The 22,578-nt window shown below is 40.0% G+C and overlaps 2 protein-coding genes across 51 annotated transcripts in view; one reads left to right on the plus strand and one right to left on the minus strand.

Annotated features, from left to right (window-relative positions):
- The window catches only part of FGL1 (fibrinogen like 1), a 49,504-nt gene extending 44,884 nt beyond the window's left edge, over positions 1-4,620 (minus strand). Inside the window, exon 1 of the mRNA XM_021077952.1 lies at positions 4,549-4,620. The gene's annotated coding sequence lies outside the window, so the exon portion shown is untranslated. The remainder of the gene's footprint in view (positions 1-4,548) is intronic.
- The window catches only part of PCM1 (pericentriolar material 1), a 108,827-nt gene continuing 91,360 nt past the window's right edge, over positions 5,112-22,578 (plus strand). For 14 of the 50 annotated variants that reach the window (XM_021077902.1, XM_021077905.1, XM_021077904.1 and 11 more), the window contains exons 1-4: positions 5,221-5,522; positions 19,206-19,323; positions 21,073-21,318; positions 22,298-22,567. In XM_021077902.1, the coding sequence (XP_020933561.1) occupies positions 19,228-19,323; positions 21,073-21,318; positions 22,298-22,567 (612 nt within the window). In that variant the 5' untranslated portion in view covers positions 5,221-5,522; positions 19,206-19,227. Of the gene's footprint in view, positions 5,523-19,199; positions 19,324-21,072; positions 21,319-22,297; positions 22,568-22,578 lie in introns of those variants that run through there. The other 36 variants (XM_021077933.1, XM_021077912.1, XM_021077924.1 and 33 more) reach the window with 25 other exon arrangements.

A 22,578-nucleotide genomic window follows, 5' to 3' on the forward strand; every position in this document is an offset into this window, starting at 1 on the left:
ATAGTATTTATGTCTGCAATGAAGGGGAATGAGTTTGTTGAAAAGCACAAGGGTCCTTAAACACACTGATTATACTCTATGTTTTTAGGTTAGGAAGTGAGTTTTTTGTTTTGTTTTGTTTTTTATGGCTGCACCTGCGACATATGGAAGTTCCGGGAGAGCAGTCGAATTGACCTACGCCACAGCCACAGCAACGCTGGATCTGAGCCCCACCTGCGACCTACGCTGCCCCGTGTGGCAATGGATTCTCAACCCGCTGAGCAAGGCTGGGGATTAAAGCCGATCCTCACAGACTACTGAGCCACTGTGAGAATTCCAGAAGTAGGTTCTTGAGTGTTTCTTTTCTTATTGTACTTTATAATTTACATAAATGTCATACATTCTCTTGGGTGTATCAAAAGTCACGTAATAAAAACTATCTCAAATTCAGTTACGATGGTAGTATAGCGGTCACGGAAGGTCTTTCCTTTAGATTCTATCACCACCTTCAGGTTGAAACTAGGTACTGCAAATACTGTCTTCAAAGACCAAATTGATGAATATCAAAAATAAACTCTACAAGGCATTTGGGATATAAAGAAATATAAGAGGAAAGATTTCTGCTCTATCAATGCTTAAAATCTATCTATGGATAAAGAACATATAGAACACATTAAAGAGAAAAACAATAGAACTAAACAATATATTTTAAGTGTCTCCTGGTCAGTATCATACTAAATATCAAGTAACAGAAATAAATGATATTGGAGTGTCCGTTGTGGTGCATCAGAAATGAATCCTACTAGGAACCATGAGGTTGTGGGTTCAATCCCTGGCCTCACTCAGTGAGTTTAGGATCTGGCGTTGCCATGAGCTATGGTGTAGGTCGCAGATGCAGCTTGGATCCCAAGTTACTGTAAGCTGTGGTGAAGGCCAACAGCTATAGCTCTGATTGGACCCCTAGCCTGGGAACCTCCATATGCTGTGAGTGCAGCCCTAAAAAGCAAAAAAAAAAAAAAAAAAGAAAGAAAGAAAGAAAGAAAGAAAGAAAGAAAGAGAAATGGTATTTTACACAGTATGACAACTGATTTCATTTACCATCAGAATCCAACTCCTTGAGTTGATTCATTCGACTTCTACCTTCTATTCGGCTTAATTACTTCATCCCAGTCACCACCTGGGATGTTTTTGCCTCTACCCTCTCCTCTGCTATCCAGACTCTGTTCTAAACACTGCCACTAGATTAAAGTCTTAAAACGACTACTTTATTATATTACTGCCTCTTCTGAACCCTCAAGTGTTTCCACACAACCTACTGAACAAAGCCCAAACTCTTCAGATCAATATTTAAGATTTTTTACAATTAGGCCCCTACCTGTTCATCAATTTTTTTGTTCTTTTCCTGCTTCCCCATCCCCCACCAGATGAATCCTCTACTTCACCCAGTCTGGTTTCTGCATTATCCATTGCTTATTCTGGATGTATTTATTATCTGTGTTACAGGTTTGCTGCTATTCCTTGAATATCATTCGTCCATTTAGGCCTCCTTTCCCAACTTTAGTACATATGTTAAGTTGTTCTTAAGTATGGAACCCTGTGATGCAGTTTCAATGTGTATCTCTTAGAAGCCCCTCAAGTCCCCATCTACATTGCCACCAGACTGTTGTCCCTAATTTCATCTTACATAGAAATCCTGGAGCTGTCATCATCTTAAAGGCAATATATCAATACTTTCTCTGTACTCCTAAAGCACTTACTGTCTGTATCATTTACATGCCATTTTTACACAGCACAGATGCTAAACTGGTTCATTTGCATAAGGTTTGTTTTCTAAATTGGATGTGAAGTTTAGAAGTCTGGGGTTTGGGGTTTTTTTTTTGCTTTTTAGGGTCAAACCTGTGGCATATAGAGGTTCCCAGGCTAGGGGTCAAATCAGAGCTACAACTGCTGGCCTATGCCACAGTCACAGCAACGCAGGACCCAAGCCTCATCTGCAACCTACACCAGAGCTCATGGCAATGCCAGATCCTTAACCCAGTGAGCCAGATCCTTAACCCATTGGGCCAGGGATTGAACTCGAAACCTCATGGTCTCTAGTCAGATTCATTTCCCCTGCGCCACAAGGGGAACTCCAGTCTGAGATAATTTTGCCATTTTTCAGTTTCCTGCCTCCGTCCCCTGCTAAGATCAACAATGTTCATATTCAGTTTGAGTACCCCATTTTAATGAAAAAATTTTCTCAGACTCCTCCCACCAGACATGATAGTATTGACATCATTTTTTAGGGTTCATAAATTTAAAAAATACGACAATAATGATGTCAGTAATGCTTTTGAATTGTTTTAATGACATATTTCTACATATTTAAAAATGATACATAGTATGTAGTATGTAAGAAGTAAATATATGCATAAAACAAAATGGTGATGAAGGTGATGATTACAGCTAATATTTTGAGACCTTATCATATGCTAATACTTTTTCCCGTGTTTTTTTTTTTTGTTTTTTTTTTCGCTTTTTAGGGCCATATCCAAGGAACATGGAGGTTACCAGGCTAGGGGTCAAATCGAAACTTGCAGCTGCCAGCCTACCTATACCAGAGCCACAGCAATGCCAGATCCGAGCTACATCCGCAACCAGGTAGCTCACAGCAACGTCTGATCCTTAAACCACTGAGTGAGGCCAGGGATCGAAGCCGCAATCTCATGGTTCCTAGTTGGATTTGTTTCCACTGAGCCAGGACGGGAACTCCTCCCGTGCATTTTCTTAATCAAAAAATCCCTCCAAGGAGTCAGTAGACCTCAGTTTAGACCTGGCCTCTTTCACTAGGAGCTGTCAGAACTTTGGTGATTTATTTAATCTATCATTGGTAAAATGAACTGATGCAGAACCAATCTCTTCAGGATAGTTGTGAGAATTAAGAAAGTCACAATAGGAGTTCCCATCGTGGCGCAGTGGTTAACGAATCCGACTAGGAACCATGAGGTTGCGGGTTCGATCCCTGCCCTTGCTCAGTGGGTTAACGATCCGGTGTTGCCGTGAGCTGTGGTGTAGGTCGCAGACGCGGCTCGGATCCCGCGTTGCTGTGGCTCTGGCGTAGACTGGCCCCTAGCCTAGGAACCTCCATATGCCGAGGGAGAGGCCCAAGAAATGGCAAAAAGACAAAAAAATAAATAAATAAAAAATTAAGGGCAAAAGTAAACCATTAAAAAAAAATAAAAAGAAAATCACAATAGATGAAATGCTTAGTACAAAATAAACACTATTTTTAAAAAAATCCTTCCAAGGTAAGAATATTATTAGTTTCTCCTCATTTCATAGATGAGGCAAATTGAAGCTCAGAAAGGTTAAGTAACTTATCCAAGATCTTAGAGCACGGTGGAATTACAATGAGGCCTAAGGCACGGTGGACTACAGTAAATACAATCCATTAGCTGCTCTGTGCTCTGAGTTTTCTTACAAAACAGAATTGATTTATATCATATCCTATTTCTTCATCATTCACTAAAATATTTGCTTTTAAAGGGCATGGACTATGCTTTTGTTACCTAAGTAATTAGCACTATTAGACATACAGAAAGTATTTTAAAATGTACCTCAGGGAGTTCCCTAGTAGTCTAGTGGTTAGGACTTAGTGCTTTCACCACTATGGCATGGATTCAGTCCTTGGTCTGGGAACTGAGATCCCATGTCAAGCCACTACACACTCTGGCCAAAAAAAAGTATGACAAATAAACAGTGTCAAAGATCACTGTACTGGAATGGAACCTGGATTCAGCTGCAAATTACAGCAGCAGGAAGGGTTTTATCTGAATTATGTACTGAGATGCAGTTCTATTAACTGCTTTTGTGAAAAAATTTCTATTGGTAACAGAACAATTTGCTGTTGGAACCCAGATGCCATTCTTCATTCTTCCTATTCTTATTTTGCGTAAAACAAAATTATCCCACAATTACAAACGGTCTTAAAAAAACAATGTCCTTGCATGCAAGAAAAATTGACTAGCATTTCAAAATTTTCAGATAGCCACACAGGCGTTGTCACTTGACCATATTTTTGGGGTTTGTAATGAAGTAGGACCCTGTGGGGCCTTGGGGGCACGTCTTTCCCCCCATATCCTCTGCTTTAGCTCCTCTCTGAAGTACCTAGATAACAGTATCTGATGCACATTTTCAGAGTTGTTTTACAGATGTGAAAACCTCCCACAAAACGCACGATGTTAACTACTTGATGACAATGAGCCCATGGCCCTCTAGCCTCCTGGAGCCTAAGGATTGATGTCAACCCGGAAGACACCACGCTGTTACTTCACCTTCAACCAGAGAGCTGTGCAGGAGCTGAACACACACCCTGCAACTCCCTTCCCTTACCTGGCTTTTAAAAATGCTTTGCCAAAACTCTTTACAGAGTTCCATGTTTTAGCAGCACGAGCCACCCTTCTCTTTGCATGGCCCTAAAATTAACTTTTCTCTGCTCCAAAATGATTTCTCTGTTTGACTTCACTATGCTTCCCGCGAACAAATTTGCATTCCCTAGCATTTTAAGGGAGAATGTGTAAATAAACTAACCTTAAAAGTGTCGCTGCTGAGAGAAGAATAAAAAAAGAATTCAAAGACCATAGTCTTAGAGAAAACTTCTGGATACTAAATTTTGATGAAGGTCAGCTGGTTCTTCAAAGGAAAAAGTAGGGCATTAATCCAAGGCGGTGTTAATTATTAACATGTGTGACTCTATCCTTGACCAGCTGTATGATGTTCCTCCAATTAACTCATGGGATTTTCCTCACGTGTAAACTTAGGACCAGATTGCACGGGCGCTTTTGTTTTCAACCTTCCTGTGAGGAAGCTCTTGGTGGACAGGGAACAGGAGAGCGATGCCCAGCTTTAGTCTTTAGTCTTTCCTTTCCAGCAAGCACAACCCGGAGCTGGAAGCCCCACGGAAACCACTACGCGCCTCCGCGCATTTCCCAGCTGCCTGAGGCGGAAGTCAACCCACTTCCGTCAGGGCCTCCAGCCCCTGGCAGGGCGATCGGCGCCCGAAGCGCACAGCATGTTGGGACTTGTAGTCATTTCTTTCGGGCGGCTGAGCGGGCGCGTATAACCTCAGGTTGACCTGGCATTCTGGGATATGTAGTCTCCAGTGGCTCGTTTGTGCAATAGGCACCGCTGCCAGAGGTGACACCATAGACTCCAGCGGATCACATGACTCCAGTCTAGAGCGTGGATCACACTGTAGCTCCCGCCCGGGCGAGTTTCGCCCCCGCGCGGCCGTTGCCGCGGAGACGGCGCATGTCTCCCCTCCCGTTGCCCCTCTGCAGTCCCCCCGCCCCTCTTCTCCCACCACAATGAGATCCTAAGATGGCGGTGGCTGCGGCGGTTGGCGCCGAGTAGCTGAAGTAGAAGAGGCGGCCATTGGGCCCTGAGCAGCCAGGGAACTTGGGGACTCTCCCTGGCTCGGACTCGAAGGGAAGACCGCTGCCGGTGGCGGGGCGTGGGAGCGACCGCTCCTCCGCTCTTGGCAGGAGCTTGTGCTTCGTTTACAGGTAATGCCTGCGCGTCCTCAGCCCTTGGCAACCGAGGGTAGCGCGGCTCTGGGCGGGAGAGCGACGGCCCTGACACGCTTGACCCTGGAGGGCCTGGGTCTGGGCTCCTGGGTCCTCTTGCTTCCAGTCTGCTGGGCAGGCAGCCCGCCCCTACTCCGGACGGACCGACGCAATCTCGGGGTACGCTTCTGGAGACGCAGTGGCGTTTTCGGAACTCCCTTCTAGCCTCCCCGCCCCTCTCTCTTTCTTGCCCGCGGAGGAGGCCGCCCTGCGCCTCGGGAGTTCCAGGAATGTCCGTTGCGAGGGGAGGAAACGGAGTAGGGGGCTGCGGTTTGATTGCCAGGGGCGGGGAGTCTAGTTTTTCATAGCCAGGGGCCTTCATCACTGCGCTTCTGCTCTCCCCTCTTCCCCCTAGATTCCATTCTGTGGGGCTCTGGATGTCCAGAATTTGGGGTGGCGAAGGGCGGATGAGGAGCGACGCGATTTGGGGGTTGGGCTGTGAGCAGCGGCGTTTTTGCTGTCTCGGGTGTTCTTGGAGCGGAAGGGCCGGGGGAGGCGTTCCTGAGTTTGGCCAAGAGGGGTTTTATGCTGGCGACGGGAATGTTAAATTTCCTAGCTCTTCCCTCCCCCCGCCATCCCTGACTGCAGGTCAGTTCGGATCGGCCCAGAGAGGGGAAAACTAAATGCCAAGTGGGATTTGGGGAACGTTGCTAGCTTTGCAGAAACTGACGTTTGGGAATTAGGTGGAAAGTCCTGCTTGGGAGGTGGACCGGCCGAATTTTTAATCCCGCCGCCCGCGCCTCAATTTCGTCACGATCGCCATGTCTGGATTTTTTTTTTTTTTTTTTTGGACCGATTCGAGGTCTGTCTGTGTCTTGGGTTCTGTGGGTGACGGATCGTGTTTTGGCGTCAGAAGAAGCGGGCTTTCTGAGTGCCCCTTCCACCCCCGCCCCATAACTACCTTCCAGACTCCGCCTTCTGGTATTCTCTGGTTACTGGAGTGGGTGTTGTAAAGCTTCGGGTGCACCTGCTCCTCTCTTTCCCTTTCACCTTCCCAGTGAGGGCCACTGGAAACCATTGTAATTCTTAGTTTTTGAAACTAAGAAAGTAAACCTTGAAAAGTAAACCTTGTGTTTATGTAGCGTCGAGGGTTTTGTTTTTGTTTTGTTTTAATAAAGTAGCTAGCTAGCTTTATGAAAAAAATAAAATTTTTTCAATAACGAGTATGCAAAGTTCTGCAGTAGTTTTGAGTGACAGGGAGTTAATGACTTGATCAATCCGAAGAATAAAGCTTTGGCATGGATCTTTACATGATAATTGCATTAGTAGATATTAAGATATCACATTGTTATTTGGTAGAATCTTACACGTTTGGAGGATTTAAACATTTATGTATACCACATTGTATTCCTAAAGGATTAAAGTAAGTTGAGTTTAAAATATTAATAAATTTTTCCTTTCCTGTCGATTTTCTAGACATACTTTAGGCTATAAATATAGTGTTTGTTATTCTGTGCTTCATAGTGTAAGTATAGAATTTACTGAAGTGTTTGTTTTTTTAAATCATAAGCCGACAGCAGCTTTGCAGCCTGAAGTAGGAAAGCAAAAACTAGTTTCTAAACAGGTAATTTGACATCATTATATATGTTGTTGGTCTTCCTATTATAGTAGAGGACTTTATGATGGAGGCTGCTATCAAAATACCAGTGCATGGTTGAGGGCTCTCTCTATGTAGTAAACAGTCCAGGTTTGCTGCCCTGTTTCTCCTGCTTTTTAAAAAGCCTGCCAATTTGGTATGCTTTCCTACTTTTGTTAGAAAAAAGCCATATTATTCCTAATTATTAAATACTAGAATAGTTTATGCAGTACCATTCAAAATGTCTTTGTCTTCACAGAATTTCTTCAGCCCATTGAATTTAACTGTGTCCTATAACAACTATTTGGATAGCTTCTTGTTCCAGAGTCATTTAATCTTAAGTCATCCTCTACAACTTTTCTATTAATTGGCTTTTTTTTTTTTTAATTCACAAACTCCTCTACTTTTTGAGCTTATTATGTATACTTTTGACTGGAGTTTTTGTTTTTGTTTTGTTTTTTAGCCATCTAAAATTATTTTAAACATTAGTTTTTATGCATTGTCAGATGCTGGTTATGTATTCTCTGACCAGCAGAAAAAAAAAAGCCAGTGTAGGTTCACTGAGGGAATGCAAAGTAATTGCTAACCATTTCGAAATTAAATGACTAAAGAATGAGATTAGAATAAATTTATGTTCAAGGCATTTTAGCAATAATTTCTCTTTAAAAAAAAACCCAAGAATTTAATTCTACTGTTAAAATTTTAAGATAGCCCATTTTCAAAATATGTTTCATATGTCCTAGCTTTAGAGGAAAGCAGACAAATCTTCAGCTCCCTTATGAAATAAGCTATCATGAGAAAATGTATTGTCCATTCATATCTTAATCATAATTCTTTTTTTTTAATTGACAGAGTGTAATAGAATAAGACAAGAAAAGTGGGACTGGGAAAGGTCAAATGTGAGTTTCTGTATTAGAGTTCTTAACACTGGCATGCGTAACTGTCATTGAATAAAATAAAGAGTTATAAAATCAGTTAAAATAATTTTCCTTTTAACACATTAGGGAAGATGGATAAAATAGAATAAAGATATAAGGCAACTGAGTGAAACTCACTTTAGAAGACCTTGGTTTTCTCAATAGGAGATTTGGCTGTTTGTAAAGGAGGCAAGTGTATTTAAGATTTAAGAAAAATAGAAAGGGTTGGAGATAATTGCAGTAGGGAATTTATTAAGAAGCCAGTAAGGGGGATATAGAAGTACATTTATCACATAAATTGAGTGCTACAGTGTGTGACCTAATGGCTGTAAAGTACTAGAAATAAGGCAGTAAGCCAAACAAATATGATTCCTTACCTCAGGGAGTATACCTACATTTTGAAAGCAAGTGTATAGCATAGTATAGTATACCTTAATAGTGGACACAGTCAGTGCTGTTTTATAACTATACGACTGTTTGACAGTTTGAGAGTAGAATACAAGAGACTAGTTAGTGGGGTTTATCCATAATTGAGTTGATAAAATTAGTAAATAGGTGACGAGGTCAAGGATGCTAGGCAAGGCATTTTTGGAATGACTTACTTGAGTGTGTGTTTGAGTTGAGTAAAGAAGTGAGGGATTGCTGGATTCTTGAAAAGAGACATGATCAAGGGACTGGAAATATTCAGCAGGATCTGTAATAGGTTGGGCAGGAACAAGCAAGTAAGAGTAACATGCAAGGACTTGGGTTTGGAAGGAGGGATTTCACAAGTTCAGGATCTTGAATCCTGGTCATAGTAAGAACAGTGTTAGAATAGAGAAGTGAGATGGATGTTGAAACAGAGGTCAGAGTCTTAGAAAATCATTACAAATACTCAGCTCATGAAAGCAGAGAATGAAGTGGAGAGTGAAACCATGAGCCATTTATCAAGAAAACTGTAAAACTGTCTTGCGGCGGACAGTAGCAAGTGGTACTCAAGATGGAATGCGTGATTTATTTATTTATTTATTGGTCTCTTTAGGGCCGCACCCAGGGCATATGGAGGTTCCCAGGCTAGGGGTTGAATCCGAGCTGTCTGCTGGCCTATACCAGAGCCACAGCAACACCAGATCCAAGCCACGTCTGTGACCTACGCCACAGTTCACAGCAGTGCCAGTTCCTTAACCCAGTAAGCAAGGTCAGGGATGGAGCCTCGGTCCTCATGGAGTCAGATTCATTTCCACTGAGCCACCGACAGGAACTCCAGGAAGCATGATATTTTTGATGGCTAATTTGTTCTTATTTTTAATTTTTTTTGTCTTTTGTCTTTTTAGGGCCATACCCATGGCATATGGAGGTTCCCAGGCTAGGGGTCTAATTGGAGCTGTTGCTACCAGCCTACGCCAGAGCCACAGCAACGCCAGATCTGAGCCGCGTCTGCGACCTACACCACCGCTCACGGCAACGCCAGATCCTTAACCCACTGAGCAAGGCCAGGGATCGAACCCACAACCTCATGGTTCCTAGTCAGATTCATTTCCGCTGCGACACGTTGGGAACTCCTGATGGCTCATTTATCTAAAAGAGGAAGGTTGAGCATTGTTAAATAAGAACGGCCTGTAAACATTATTCTTTTCCCCGCGAATCTGAGCATCTAGGAAGAGTAACATCTTCTTTCAGAAAGAATTTCTAAGGAAATAGTGCTTTTGGATCAATTTGGGATTTTATTTTATTTTTTTGACTGTGCCCCTGGCTTGTGGAAATTCCTGGGCTGGTGATTGAACCTCCACCACAGCAGCAACCAGAGATGCTGCAGTGACAATGCTGGATCTGTAACCCCCTGGACCCCTTCCGATTTGGATTTTATTGAAGCTAAAGAAGTAGGAGGGATATTTGGGAACAATGCGTAATCAATAACAAAGAAGAGATAATTTGAATATAAATTGGAGAGAAGTTTTAGCAAGCGGAATTTAATTGACCTTGGGGTTCTCACTTGCTTTTATAGAAAGTAAGGTTATGTTAAATTTTCTCAGTATGGAAATGCTCTGCACAGGGTAGATGGACCCAATGCAATACTTGGTACATAGTGAGGTCTAATCAAATTTCTGCTGATTCTAATTGAGTGTTACATTGCAGTCTGCTGTTGCAGTCTATCCCCCTCCCCCTAATACCTTAAGAGTTTTTTTTTTTTTTTAATTTAAGGAGGGTGGTTATAGAGAGATATCTAAAAAATTATTGAAATTTTTACAAAGTGCCAAATTGAAAGAACTATTTGAAAAGATCCTGTGTGATTTTTAGGTACAGAGAAGAAATTGGGAAATTCCTTAAATGAAACTAAACAACACATGATGTCAAATACAAATTTTCTTCTCAGTTTCCGTTAACTACTTAGTACAGCTGTGCATTGGATTAAGACTTTCAAAACAGTATACTGGGTCTTTCCTTCATATAATTAATAAAATATTTCAAGTAATGCAACCTTTAGAAAACAGGTACAAAAGTTCCCATTGTGGCTTAGTGGTTAATGAACCTGACTAGCACCCATGAGGATGAGGATTCAGTGAGTTAAGGATATGGTGTTGCTGTGAGCTGTAGTGTAGGTTGCAGACGTGGCTCAGATCTGGCATGGCTGTGGCTGTGGCTGTGGTGTAGGCCAGCAGCTACAGCTTCAGTTCAAACCCTAGCCTGGGAACCTTCATAGGCCAGAGTGCAGCCCTAAAAATTTAGACCAAAAAAAAAAAAAAACTGGTACAGATAACATAAAATGCCAACCTTGGTTATTTTAGAAAAGTAAATATTTAGAAAAAAACCTATATTTTTTACATTATTTTATTTGGATAAATATTTATTTTTGTCTTTTTTGGGGGGGCCACACCTGCGGCATATGGAGGTTTCCAGGCTAGGGGTCTAATTGGAGCTGTAGCTGCTGGCCTACACCACAGCCACAGCAGTGTAGGATCTGAGCTGTGTCTGTGACCTACACCACAGCTCATAGCAACGCCAGATCCTCAACCACTGAGCGAGGCCAGGGATTGAACCCGCAACCTCATGGTTCCTAGTCGGATTCATTTCTGCTGCGCCACTATGGGAACTCCTATATAAATGTTTATAAAACCTTGATTTATAGCTGTCAGTTGAGAAGTAAGATATTTTCAGGGACAGTAATGAGTAATTTAATACTATTTGAGAAATAATATCTGAATTTTAAAGATTTTAGGGAAAATAATATTTTTCTTTAATTCTTTTTATTTTGAAGGTAACCTTAGTTAGCCATGGATATTTTCCTAGTAATTAATACTGTGATGTTCTATGCAGATATATAAATAATAATTCCCATAGTGAGAATCCTGCAACAGACTTTTTCTTCTGAAAGAGGAGTCACTCAAAGTAGCTTATAAATTGCTGTGGTGTTTTGGCATTTCATCTCTTTGCAAGATAAGGAAGCTAAATAAAGCTTTCAAAAGTAGAAAAATGAAATTTATAAATAATAGTTTCAGTTTAATTTACTAGGTCATAGGATGGATAGAAGTGCTTATTTGAAGTAGAATTTAAATTTTTTTTTTTTTTTTTTTTTAACTTAGTTGCACCTGCTGTACATGGAAGTTCCCAGGCTAGGGGTTGAATTGGAGCTACAGCTGCCGGCCTATGCCACAGCCACAGCAACACTGGATCTTAGCTATATCTGTGACCTACACCACAGCTTGTGGCAGTGCCAACGCCTAATCCTTAACCCACTAACCAAGACCAGGGATCGAATCCACATTTGCACAGAGACAACGTCATGTCCTTAACCCTCTGAGCCACAATGAGAACTCTCTATTAAACCTGTCTGGCAAAACCCCAACTTTGGGTGGATTCAATGGAGTTTTTATACCCAGACTGATAAGCACTGCTGGGGAAAAAATTCACACAGCAGATTAACGATACATTATTGATGCCAGTGAATGTCCTTTGCTCTCCCTAGTGCTGCCCATAGTCATTCTTATCACTCTTCTTCAGTCTCTCAGACACTGCTATCTTAACCTGGCACAATTAATGAATGATCCTTTTTACTAAACAGTCACAAATGAATTCCCTCAACTTCCTATCACCAGATCTGCTAACCAGCCTGTATTCATTTCCATCCTTTCTTTCTTTTATTTCAATGAAAGAGATGTTCTTTTCCTGTGTGAAGCTAATCATTTTCTTACACCCTGGATGCCAGTCACTCCCACTTTTTTAGAGACCACACATTATCTTCTTTCTCTTTTGCATTTTTAGTATCTTTCTCTATGAGCTCTATTCCAACAAAATTTTAAACATGCTCAAGATACCTTCCTTCTAATGAAACTTTCTTTTGATCATCTCTGCCTGCTTTCCCTCACAACTTGAAAAAAATCATCTAATGACTTCCTTTATTTTTAACCCCTTCCCATCAAAAAATGCATTTCAGTTATGGAATTGACTCTTAACTGAGGTTGTCAGTAATTTTACTTCGATAGGAGTGTACCCTTCAAACCATTTGGTATCATTATTAAGTTATTAAATATTCTATCTTATGTTGATTACAGTGAAACAGTGGACAAAGTTGTTTACTTTATAAACTTAGTAGACTTTATTTAGCAAATAGCCTTTGAAAAGAGTTTTAAAAATTGATAGACCAGAGTTTCCTTGTAGCCCAGTGCGATTAAGGATCCAGCGTTGTTACTGCAGTGGCTCAGGTCACTGCTGTAGCATGGGTTTGATCCCTGGCATCCCTTCCACATGCCATGGTGCAGCCAAACAAGTTTTTTTTAATATATTTTTCTCAAACCAATTGTAACATAGACTTCTATTAATTAGTTTATTTTTTGCTTTTTAGGCTGCACCTGTGGCATATGGAATTTCCCAGGCTGGGGTCAAATTAGAGCTGTAGCCGCCCGCCTACAGCAGTGTGGGATCTGAGCCATGTCTGAGTTGTGTGTGGATCCACCCCAGCTCATGGCGGATTCCTGACCCACTGAGCAAGGCCAGGGATCGAACCCACATCCTCAGGGACAGTAGTTGGATTTGTTTCCACTCCACCACAGTGGGAACTCATAATGTAAATTTTTAAATTGTTTTAGGAACTTATGTTAATGGTATTTAAAGTCATTAGTTTATAAATACATCCTTAGAAAAAGCTCTTCATTTTAGGAGGAATTTATCATAATAAAAACTAGAATATAAAACGTCTCTCCAAATATATTCTTAATAAATTTATTTTAAACTTAGTTTATTACTCTACTGATAGAAAATCTAACATTTTTAATAAAAAAATTGGTAAGAGTTTTTATTTAAATAGCTTAATTTTCCACTCTAATTTACATTTTAAGATAATTTGCTTTTAGTAATGTTAAGTATGGCATCACCTCTACTGCTTATGTATTTTTTTTTTGAGTTCCTGCTCTCTAAAAGTGATTGCAAAAAGTTTCACTTAAATAAGTCATTTCAGTTCACTGGACATAGTTCTTTATGGGTATCAATTAGTTTGTAAAGTTCATAAATATATTTCTTTTTTTTTTTTTTTTTTTTGTCTTTTTGCCTTTTCTAGAGCTGCTCCTGCGGCATATGGAGGTTCCCAGGCTAGGGGTCTAATCGGAGCTGTAGCCACCGGCCTACGCCAGGGCCACAGCAATGCAGGATCTGAGCCGCATCTGCAACCTTCACCACAGCTCATGGCAACGCCAGGTCCTTAACCCACTGAGCAAGTGCAGGGATCGAACCCTCAACCTCATGGTTCCTAGTCGGATTTGTTAACCACTGCGCCACGACGGGAACTCCGTAAATATATTTCTAACATAAAACTGATGTTAAGATATAGCTGAAAATAGATGACAGAGAAAAGAGCAAAAGTCATCACATTCCTACGCTTGTAACCAACAGTTGCTTTCATTCAAGCACTTTTTTAGTAAAGTTATTAACTATGTATTTCATATTTATTTCAGATTTCCCCCCAATTTGTCATTTAGCATATTCTTAGCATACTTAGGATTCACTTTTGTGTTAATAAAATTGGTTGAGCCATGACCTGTAGTGTAGGTTACAGACACAGCTCAGATCCCGCGTGGCTGTGGCTGTGGCTGTGGCTGTGGCTATGGCTATGGCTATGTCGTGTGCCAGTGGCTAGCTACGCTCCAATTCGACCCGGAGCCCGGGAACCTCCATATGCCTTGGGTACATCGTCCCCCCATAAGTAAAATTGGTTGAACATTTTCCTTATTATTCTGCATTCCAAGTTAGTAAGTTCTCTATTTTTAAAGACCATTCTTTTTTCTTAGTTGTCTGTTACTTGATTCTTCAGTCTTACCTATTTTTAATCTACTTGCTATCTTGGTATTATGGTATAAAGGCAGCCTTTTTCAGTTGGGAGGGCATTAAACTCTAATGCTATAAGGCATCCATTGTTTACTGAGAATTAATTCCTCTTCTCTGAGTCTGGAATGGTACTTGGTAGGCACCATCCTTGGGAGAATTGAGAAAATATAGCCCTTGAAATCATCTTTCTGTGTTCTGTGTTTAAGATGAAGAATCCTAGTTTAGAAAGCCTGTTAAAGCTCTAAATAAACTGTTTTTCAAAGTTGTTGGCAAATTGTCCCATCAACCTGGAAACATCCTATGTCATAGAATTGTGAGGATTAAAGGATATACTGCATATAAATTATTTAGCTTGGTGCTTGGCATATAGTGAACAAAATAGATAGTAGCCATAATTAACTTCTGTCATTAAATTTTTCTACTTGAATGTATTTGAGGATTTCTTTTTGGGCTGGTACTGATTTAACTATATAGATACTGAAAGTGGTTGAATATCCTGACCTTTATTGCTGTTCTTGCTTTTATTTTTCAGATAATTTTTTCCTGACTTGTTTATACTTCCCGGGGATTTTTAAGAATCATTCAGCTTTTTAGGGCTGAACCTGCAGCATATGGAAGTCCCAGACTAGGGGTCACATCAGAGCTGTAGCTGCCAGCCTACGCCACAACCGTAGCAACACTGGATCCAAGCTGTGTCTGTGACCTACACCACAGCTCACGGTAACGATGGATCCCTGACCCACTGGGATAGGCCAGGGATTGAACCTCTGTCCTCATGGATACTAGGCGGATTCGTTTCCGCTGCACCACAAAGGGAAATCCCAGTGGGATTATTCTTTTTATTTTTTTTTTAATAATGATTTTTATTTTCTTCCATTATAGCTGGTTTACAGTGTTGTGTCACTTTTCTACTGTACGGCAAGGTGACCCAGTCACATATACATGTATACATTCTTTTTTCTTACATTATCATGCTCCATCATAAGTGACTAGGTATAGTTCCCAGTGCTATACAGCAGGACCTCATTGTTTATCCATTCCAAAGGCAGTAATTTGCATCTGTCAATCCCAGGTTTCCAGTCCATCCCACTTCCTCCCCCTCCCCTTTGGCAACCACAAGTCTGTTCTCCATGTCCATGATTTTCTTTTCTATGGAAAGGTTCATTTTTGCTGTATATTAGATTCCAGATAAAGTGATATCATATGGTATTTGTTTTTCTCTTTCCGACTTAGTTCACTTAGTATGAGAGCCTTTAGTTCCATCCATGTTGCTGCAAATGGCATTATTTTATTCTTTTTTATGGCTGAATATTCCATTGTGTGTGTGTGTGTGTGTATATATATATATATATATTTTTTTTTTTTTTTTTGCCTTTTCTAGGGCCGCTCCCACAGCATATGGAGGTTCCCAGGCTAGGTGTCCAATCGGAGCTGTAGCCGGCAGCCTACGCCACAGCTACAGCAACATGGGATCCAAGCCAGGTCTTCGACCTACACCACAGCTCATGGCAACGCCAGATCCTTAACCCACCGATCAAGGCCAGGGATCGAACCTGCAACCTCATGGTTCCTAGTCAGATGTGCCACTGTGCCACGACGGGAACTCCCATTGTATATATATCTTAATCCAATCATCTGTGATGGACATTTGGGTTGTTTCCATGTCTTGGCTATTGTGAATAGTGCTGCAGTGAACATACAGGTGCATCTCTCTTTTTCAAGGAAAGTTTTTTTGTCCAGATATATGCTCAAGAGTGGTATTGCTGGGTCATATGGTAGTTCTATGTATAGTTTTCTAAGGTACCTCCATACTGTTTTCCATAGTGGTTGTACCAATTTACATTCCCATCAACAGTGCAAGACGGTTCCCTTTTCTCCACACCCTCTCCAGTATTTGTTATTTTCAGACTTAATAATGATGACCATTCTGATTGGTGTGAGATGGTACCTCATAGTAGTTTTGATTTGCATTTCTTAATAATCAGTGATGTTGAACATTTTTTCATGTGCTCGTAGGCTGTCTGTGTATCTTCTTTGGAGAAATGTCTATTCAGGTCCTCTGCCCATTTTTCAATTGGGTTGTAGGCTTTTTTGCTACTGAGTTGTGTAAGTTGATATTTCATTAAGTCTCTATATTTAGAAAAATTGGTGTGTGTAGTCTTCTCATCAGGGGAGATTGTTTTTCTACTTATTTAAATGTTCTCTTAACATTGTTTTATAGAGTTTAATCCTGCTGCTTCACGTAGGGCAGAGTTATATTATTTCTAGATAATTTTATTTTTTAGCACTATTTTAAGGGATATCATGCCCACCCAGTATACTTCTAACTGGTTATTTGTGATATTTTGAGGTTCTCTAGGTTTAATTTTTTGTTTTTTTGGTTTTTTTTTGCTTTTTAGGGTTGCAGCATATGGAGGTTCCCAGGCTAAGGGGTCAAATCGGAGCTGTTGCTGCCAGCCTATGCCACAGCCACAGCAATGAGGGATCCAAGCCAAGTCTGTGACCTACACCACAGCTCACGGTAACCCCTAATCCTTGACCCACCGAGCAAGGCCAGGGATCGAACCCACAACCTCATGGTTCCTAGTTGGAGTCGTTTCCTCTGCGCCACGACAGGAACTCTTCTCTAGGTTTTTTAATACATAATTTTTAAGAATACAACTGTTTCTCTTTTCCATATTAATATTTCTATTTCATATTTTTCTGTTTTGTAAGAGTTTCAATTTTGAAACAACTTCAGAACAATGCAGGAGTTCTCTGGTGGCCTAGCAGTTAAGTAAGTAGGTTAGGTAAGGATTTGTTGTTATCACTGCAGTGGCTTGGATTTTTTCCCTGGCCCAGGAAAAAATGTGCAGTGGGTGCAGCCCAACAAAAACAATGCTAAATAACTAATATGTGACAGTCATGTTTTGGTCTTTTAATAGGACGATCCTTCACATTTTAAAATCATTAGTTATTGATTTAAAATAAACTTTTCAACTCTCTAGAAAATTATTAAGGTAATATATGCTCATTTAGTATAACCTTTATAAATTATGAATCACTGAAAATTATATTGTACACCTGAAAAATTATGCAATATTGTACATCAGCTATACCTCAGTAACATTTTTTAAAAAAGCAATACATGCCACTGAAAATAAGTAAAAATACATATAGCTGTAAGAAAGTGCCAGTGTATTCATAATTTTTAAGATTTTTTTCAAATTGTATTGAATTTAGCCTATTATTTTTTATTTTGAGATGATAATATTTAACCTTTCATATAATCTGTTTAATCTGTTTTAGTATATACGTCCTAGCATTCAGATACCCATGGGATAAATCCTTCTTTGTCAGGGATGGTGATAATCCTTGTAATACTACATTCTAGTGAATGAGAGAAGTTAGGATTTTAGAATCAAAGCAACTTGGATTTGTATTCTTTTTTGACATTTTTAGTTGAATGACCTTGGAAAAATTATATCCTTTGCGTGTTAGTGTAGTGTTTGTAAACTGAGAAACCTGTAATAATCCTGTCTAATGGCTTTCCCTGCCTCTTGAATTGTAGGTAAAGTTATCTCATCTCTTTCATTCAGTTCCCCTCCAGCCTGCGCAGTTCCATAACTAGTAGAAATCCAGTGTCCTCCACAAGACCCTGTAGAAATCTTACTTTTTCATGATCATCTCTGTCTCTGAACCTTTACTTATACCATTGTTTCTTCTGTTTTTCAGCTCTCTGACCCAGGTGTGAATTTTTTTTTTTTTTTTTTGCTTTTTAGGGCCACTTCTGTGGCATTTGGAAGTTCTCAGGGTAGGGGATGAATCAGAGCTGCAGCTGCCAGCCTGTGCCACAGCCAGGGCAACTCAGGATCCAAGCCACGTCTGCAACCTACACCACCTACGCCGCAGCTCATGGCAACCTCAGATCTGTAACCCATTTAGTGAGGCCAGGGACTGAACCCGCATCCTCATGGGTACTAGTTAGCTTCCTAACCCACTGAGCCACAGTGGGAACTCCCCCACTTTTTTTTTTAGTGATGGTATTTGTGACTTTAGTAGACTATATCAAGATTTAGGGAAAACTGTGAGGTAGCAGCAATGTAATATAAAATAGGGCAGTGGGCATTGCTATTTTAAAAATATTCTTAGCCATTGTATTCTGGGCTTTTATTGGCCACTCACCAACCTAGTCCTGTTTCTCTCTTGCTGTTTTCATTTTACCGTTACTTTCCTTCCCATTAAAACCAAACCTCTTTCCATGTTCCATACAGAGCAGTTCTGCCCTCTTTGAATCTTTGGCACAAAACAGATGCCTAGGCTTTGGGAGTATTAGTTTTTTTTCTTTTCTTTCTTTTCTTTTTTTATCTTTTTTTGGCCACACCCATGGCATGGAGAAGTTCCTGAACCAGGGATCAAATCCATGTCACTGCAGCAACCTGGGCTGCTGACAGTGACAACACTAAATACTTAACCTTCTGTGCCACAAGTGAACTCCTGGTTTCTTTTCAAAAAGTAGTTTTGGTTCTCGCTGTTATTTACCTTTTCCTACCTCATTACTCTACCTTTTAGGATCGTGTTGAATAAATTGAATTACCTTAAAGCATGCAAGCCAGCACTCATGGTAAAAATTCCGAGGCTTTTTTTCCTCTTCCCCATCACCTCAGCTACTTAATACATGCCAATCATACTATACCTATGGCACTAAATCATTTTGTCTGTGATGTGTGGTTGACAGTGCCTCTTTTATTCCATAAAATCAACTTTTCTGAGATTCTTTTATATTGCTAAGCTTCATATTAAGTATTAGAGTTTGTTTTTATGTGTTAATAAGGTTAGTTTTCACTTGCTTTGCAGAAAACTAATCGTAAAAGCCAGTATGGCCACAGGAGGAGGTCCTTTTGAGGAAGGCATGAATGATCAGGATTTACCCAACTGGAGCAATGAGGGTGTTGATGACCGACTCAACAATATGGTAGGTATCTTGCCATTGATGTTGTGTTATTCACTACTAGTATAACACTACTAATAATGTTTTTTTTTTATTGTGCAGTCTGTTGCACTAATTTTTTTATTACTCAATGAATTTATTACATTTATAGTTGTACAGTGATCATCACAATTCAGTTTTATAGGATTTCCATCCCACGACCCCAGCGCATTCCCCACCCCCCACACTGTCTCCTTTGGAGACCATAAGTTTTTTAAAGTCTGTTGAGTCAGTATCTGTTCTGCAAAGAAGTTGATTCTGTCCTTTTTTCAGATTCCACATGTCAGTGAAAGCATTTGATGTTGGTGTCTTATTGTATGGCTGACTTCACTTAGCATGATAATTTCTAGGTCCATCCATGTTGCTAAAAATGCCAGTATTTCATTCCTTTTAATGGCTGAGTAATATTCCATTGTGTATATGTACCACATCTCCTTGATCCACTCCTCTGTCAGTGGACATTTAGGTTGTTTCCATGTCTTGGCTATTGAAAATAGTGCTTCAGTGAACATTGGAGTACATGTGTCTTTTTCAGTCATGGTTTTCTCTGGATAGATGCCCAGGAGTGTGATTGCTGGATCAAATGGTCATTCTATGTTTAGTTTTCTGAGGAATCTCCATACTGCTTTCCACAGTGGTTGCACCAATTTTCCTTCCAATCCCACCAACAGTGTACTTTTTCTCCACACCCTCTCCAGCACTTATTGTTTGTAGACTTTTTGATGATGGCCATTCTGGCTGGTAAGACTAGTAATGTTAAAATGCAGCTTCCCCCTGACTTAGCCAAGTAAGACTCACTGAAATTCTTTGTAAAGTAGACTCATTTTTTCTTGCTGGGCAAGATATTAAAGACCGTCGGCTGCTTGTTTTATTACTTGAGGACATTTTTGTTTGCAGGTCACATATCAACTTGAGTTAGCTTAAGCCAAAAAGGAGATGTATTATAAGGATATAAAAATGTTTTATGGAAAACAAGTTAAAAGAATATAGTTGAGTTTTAGGAGTTCCTGTCGTGGCGCAGTGGTTAACAAATCCGACTAGGAACCTTGAGGTTGCGGGTTCGATCCCTGGCCTTGCTCAGTGGTTTAAGGATCCGGCGCTGCCATGAGCTGTGGTGTAGGTTGCAGATGTGGCTTGGATCCCACATTGCTGTGGCTCTGGCATAGGCTGGCAGCTACAGCTCCGGTTGGACCCCTAGCCTGGGAACCGCCATATGCTGCGGGAGCGGCCCAAGAAATGGCAAAAAGACAAAAAAAAAAAAAAAAAAAAAAAAAAAGAATATAGCTGAGTTTTAGGAAGGCACTAGAAAAAGCAACCAGAAAGTTGTCAAGAATTACTTTTTCACAACACTGATTTTTTGCTTCTGCCTAACACAGCTTTCTTTTCACAGACCAGTTCTCTCCTCTGATCCATCTGGCTGCCCTTTCATTCTAAAGTTTTCAGTATGGCTGCAGTCATATACTTCTTGTTACCTCTTAGTTCCAATTAAAAATTTTAAAGTATGATTATCTCAGGTTGGATTAGATATGTTTCTCTCTTCCAGTCATCTAGGCCAAGATTGGGTGGGGCAAGTGGAACAAGAGGTTGGCAGAAACACCCGCACCTGGATTGGGGTGGAGGGAAAGTAGAGAAGGGAGTTTTGTTGTAGATAAGAAAATATCTCAAAAGGTTTTACTGTAGTTAAACTAGAAGATTCTTCCAATATGGATTAACCTTTGCCTTTATTTTTTGAAGGATTGGGGTAGCCAACAGAAGAAGGCAAATAGATCATCAGAAAAGAATAAGAAAAAGCTTGGTGTGGAAAGTGATAAAAGGGTAACTAATGATATTTCTCCGGAGTCATCGCCAGGAGTTGGAAGGCGAAGAACAAAGACTCCACATACATTTCCACATAGTAGATACATGACTCAGATGTCTGTTCCCGAGCAGGCAGAATTAGAGAGACTTAAACAACGGATAAACTTCAGTGATTTAGATCAGGTTTGTAAATTATTTTTAAAATCAAGTTGCAACTGTGGGAAATACTTACAATAGAGTAAATAGTTTATCTTAATGAAAATTAAGCTATTTATTTCCTTTTTCTTAGTTTCTGTGCACATGGAAAGAATTTTAATCAGTGGTGATGGTGACTGTCCCTGGAGGGCAACAAAGTCCTTATTTCTAAACTTGCTAAGGACAGGTCTTTTGGGACTATATTATTATACTATGTGACTAAATGATTTCATCTTGAAACTAAATTTTGCATGCTAATAACTAAGATTGCTATTAAGCAAAAGGGAGGTCCAGTTTAGAATATTTATCATTGGCTAAGTGTGGGATGTGCTGGGTTAAGTTTAGAATAGAACTATTGTTTGTATTTATAATCACTGAAAGAAAATTTAGAACTAAAAGCAAGAGAAATGATAATATACTCTTAACAAACATTTTATATTACATCTGTACTTACTGAGGTTTCTAAATATGCATAAAAGTAGATTCAAGTCTGGAATGATAATGGTGATGATCATATATCATTTAGTCACCTATGTTTTAAATACTGAACACTTACTATATGTCAGGCACTAGGTCAAGTACTTTATTAGGCAGTGCTTCATATTGACACATCTTTTTGTTGATGTTCATATTAATTAACTGATTCATTGGGTCCATAGCCTGTATTATTCTGCAATCAAGTGTGACTAGCAATATGAATTATAAATATGGTTCATAATTCTACTACATCATTTAATCTTGGTCATACTTACCAGTTGAATTGTCTCAGATGAAATGAGAAATAAGATGGGTTAATCAAATGTTGATATTAAAAGAATTTTGTAGGTCTGAAGCACTTGAATCTTTCAGTACATTTGTTTATGTACACCTCCATCAGAATCAGTAGCTCATGGTAAAACTAAAAACATTTGATTTTTGTTTAATTTTGAAAAATTAATGTTTGTGGAATTTGATTTCTTTTTCATAGAGAAGCATTGGAAGTGATTCTCAAGGTAGAGCAACAGCTGCTAACAACAAACGTCAGCTTAGTGAAAACCGAAAGCCCTTCAACTTTTTGCCTATGCAGATTAATACTAACAAAAGCAAAGATGCTGCTATAAATCCTCAAAAGAGAGAAGTGACTGGATCAGTGCAATGTAAAGAGTTGTTTGCCTCTGCTTTAAGTAATGACCTTTTGCAAAACTGTCAAGTCTCTGAAGAAGATGGGAGAGGAGCGCTTGCAATGGAGAGGAGCCAGGTGATAAGATT

The sequence above is a fragment of the Sus scrofa genome, chromosome 17, assembly GCF_000003025.6.
Source record: "Sus scrofa isolate TJ Tabasco breed Duroc chromosome 17, Sscrofa11.1, whole genome shotgun sequence".
NCBI classification, from domain to species: Eukaryota; Metazoa; Chordata; class Mammalia; order Artiodactyla; family Suidae; genus Sus; species Sus scrofa.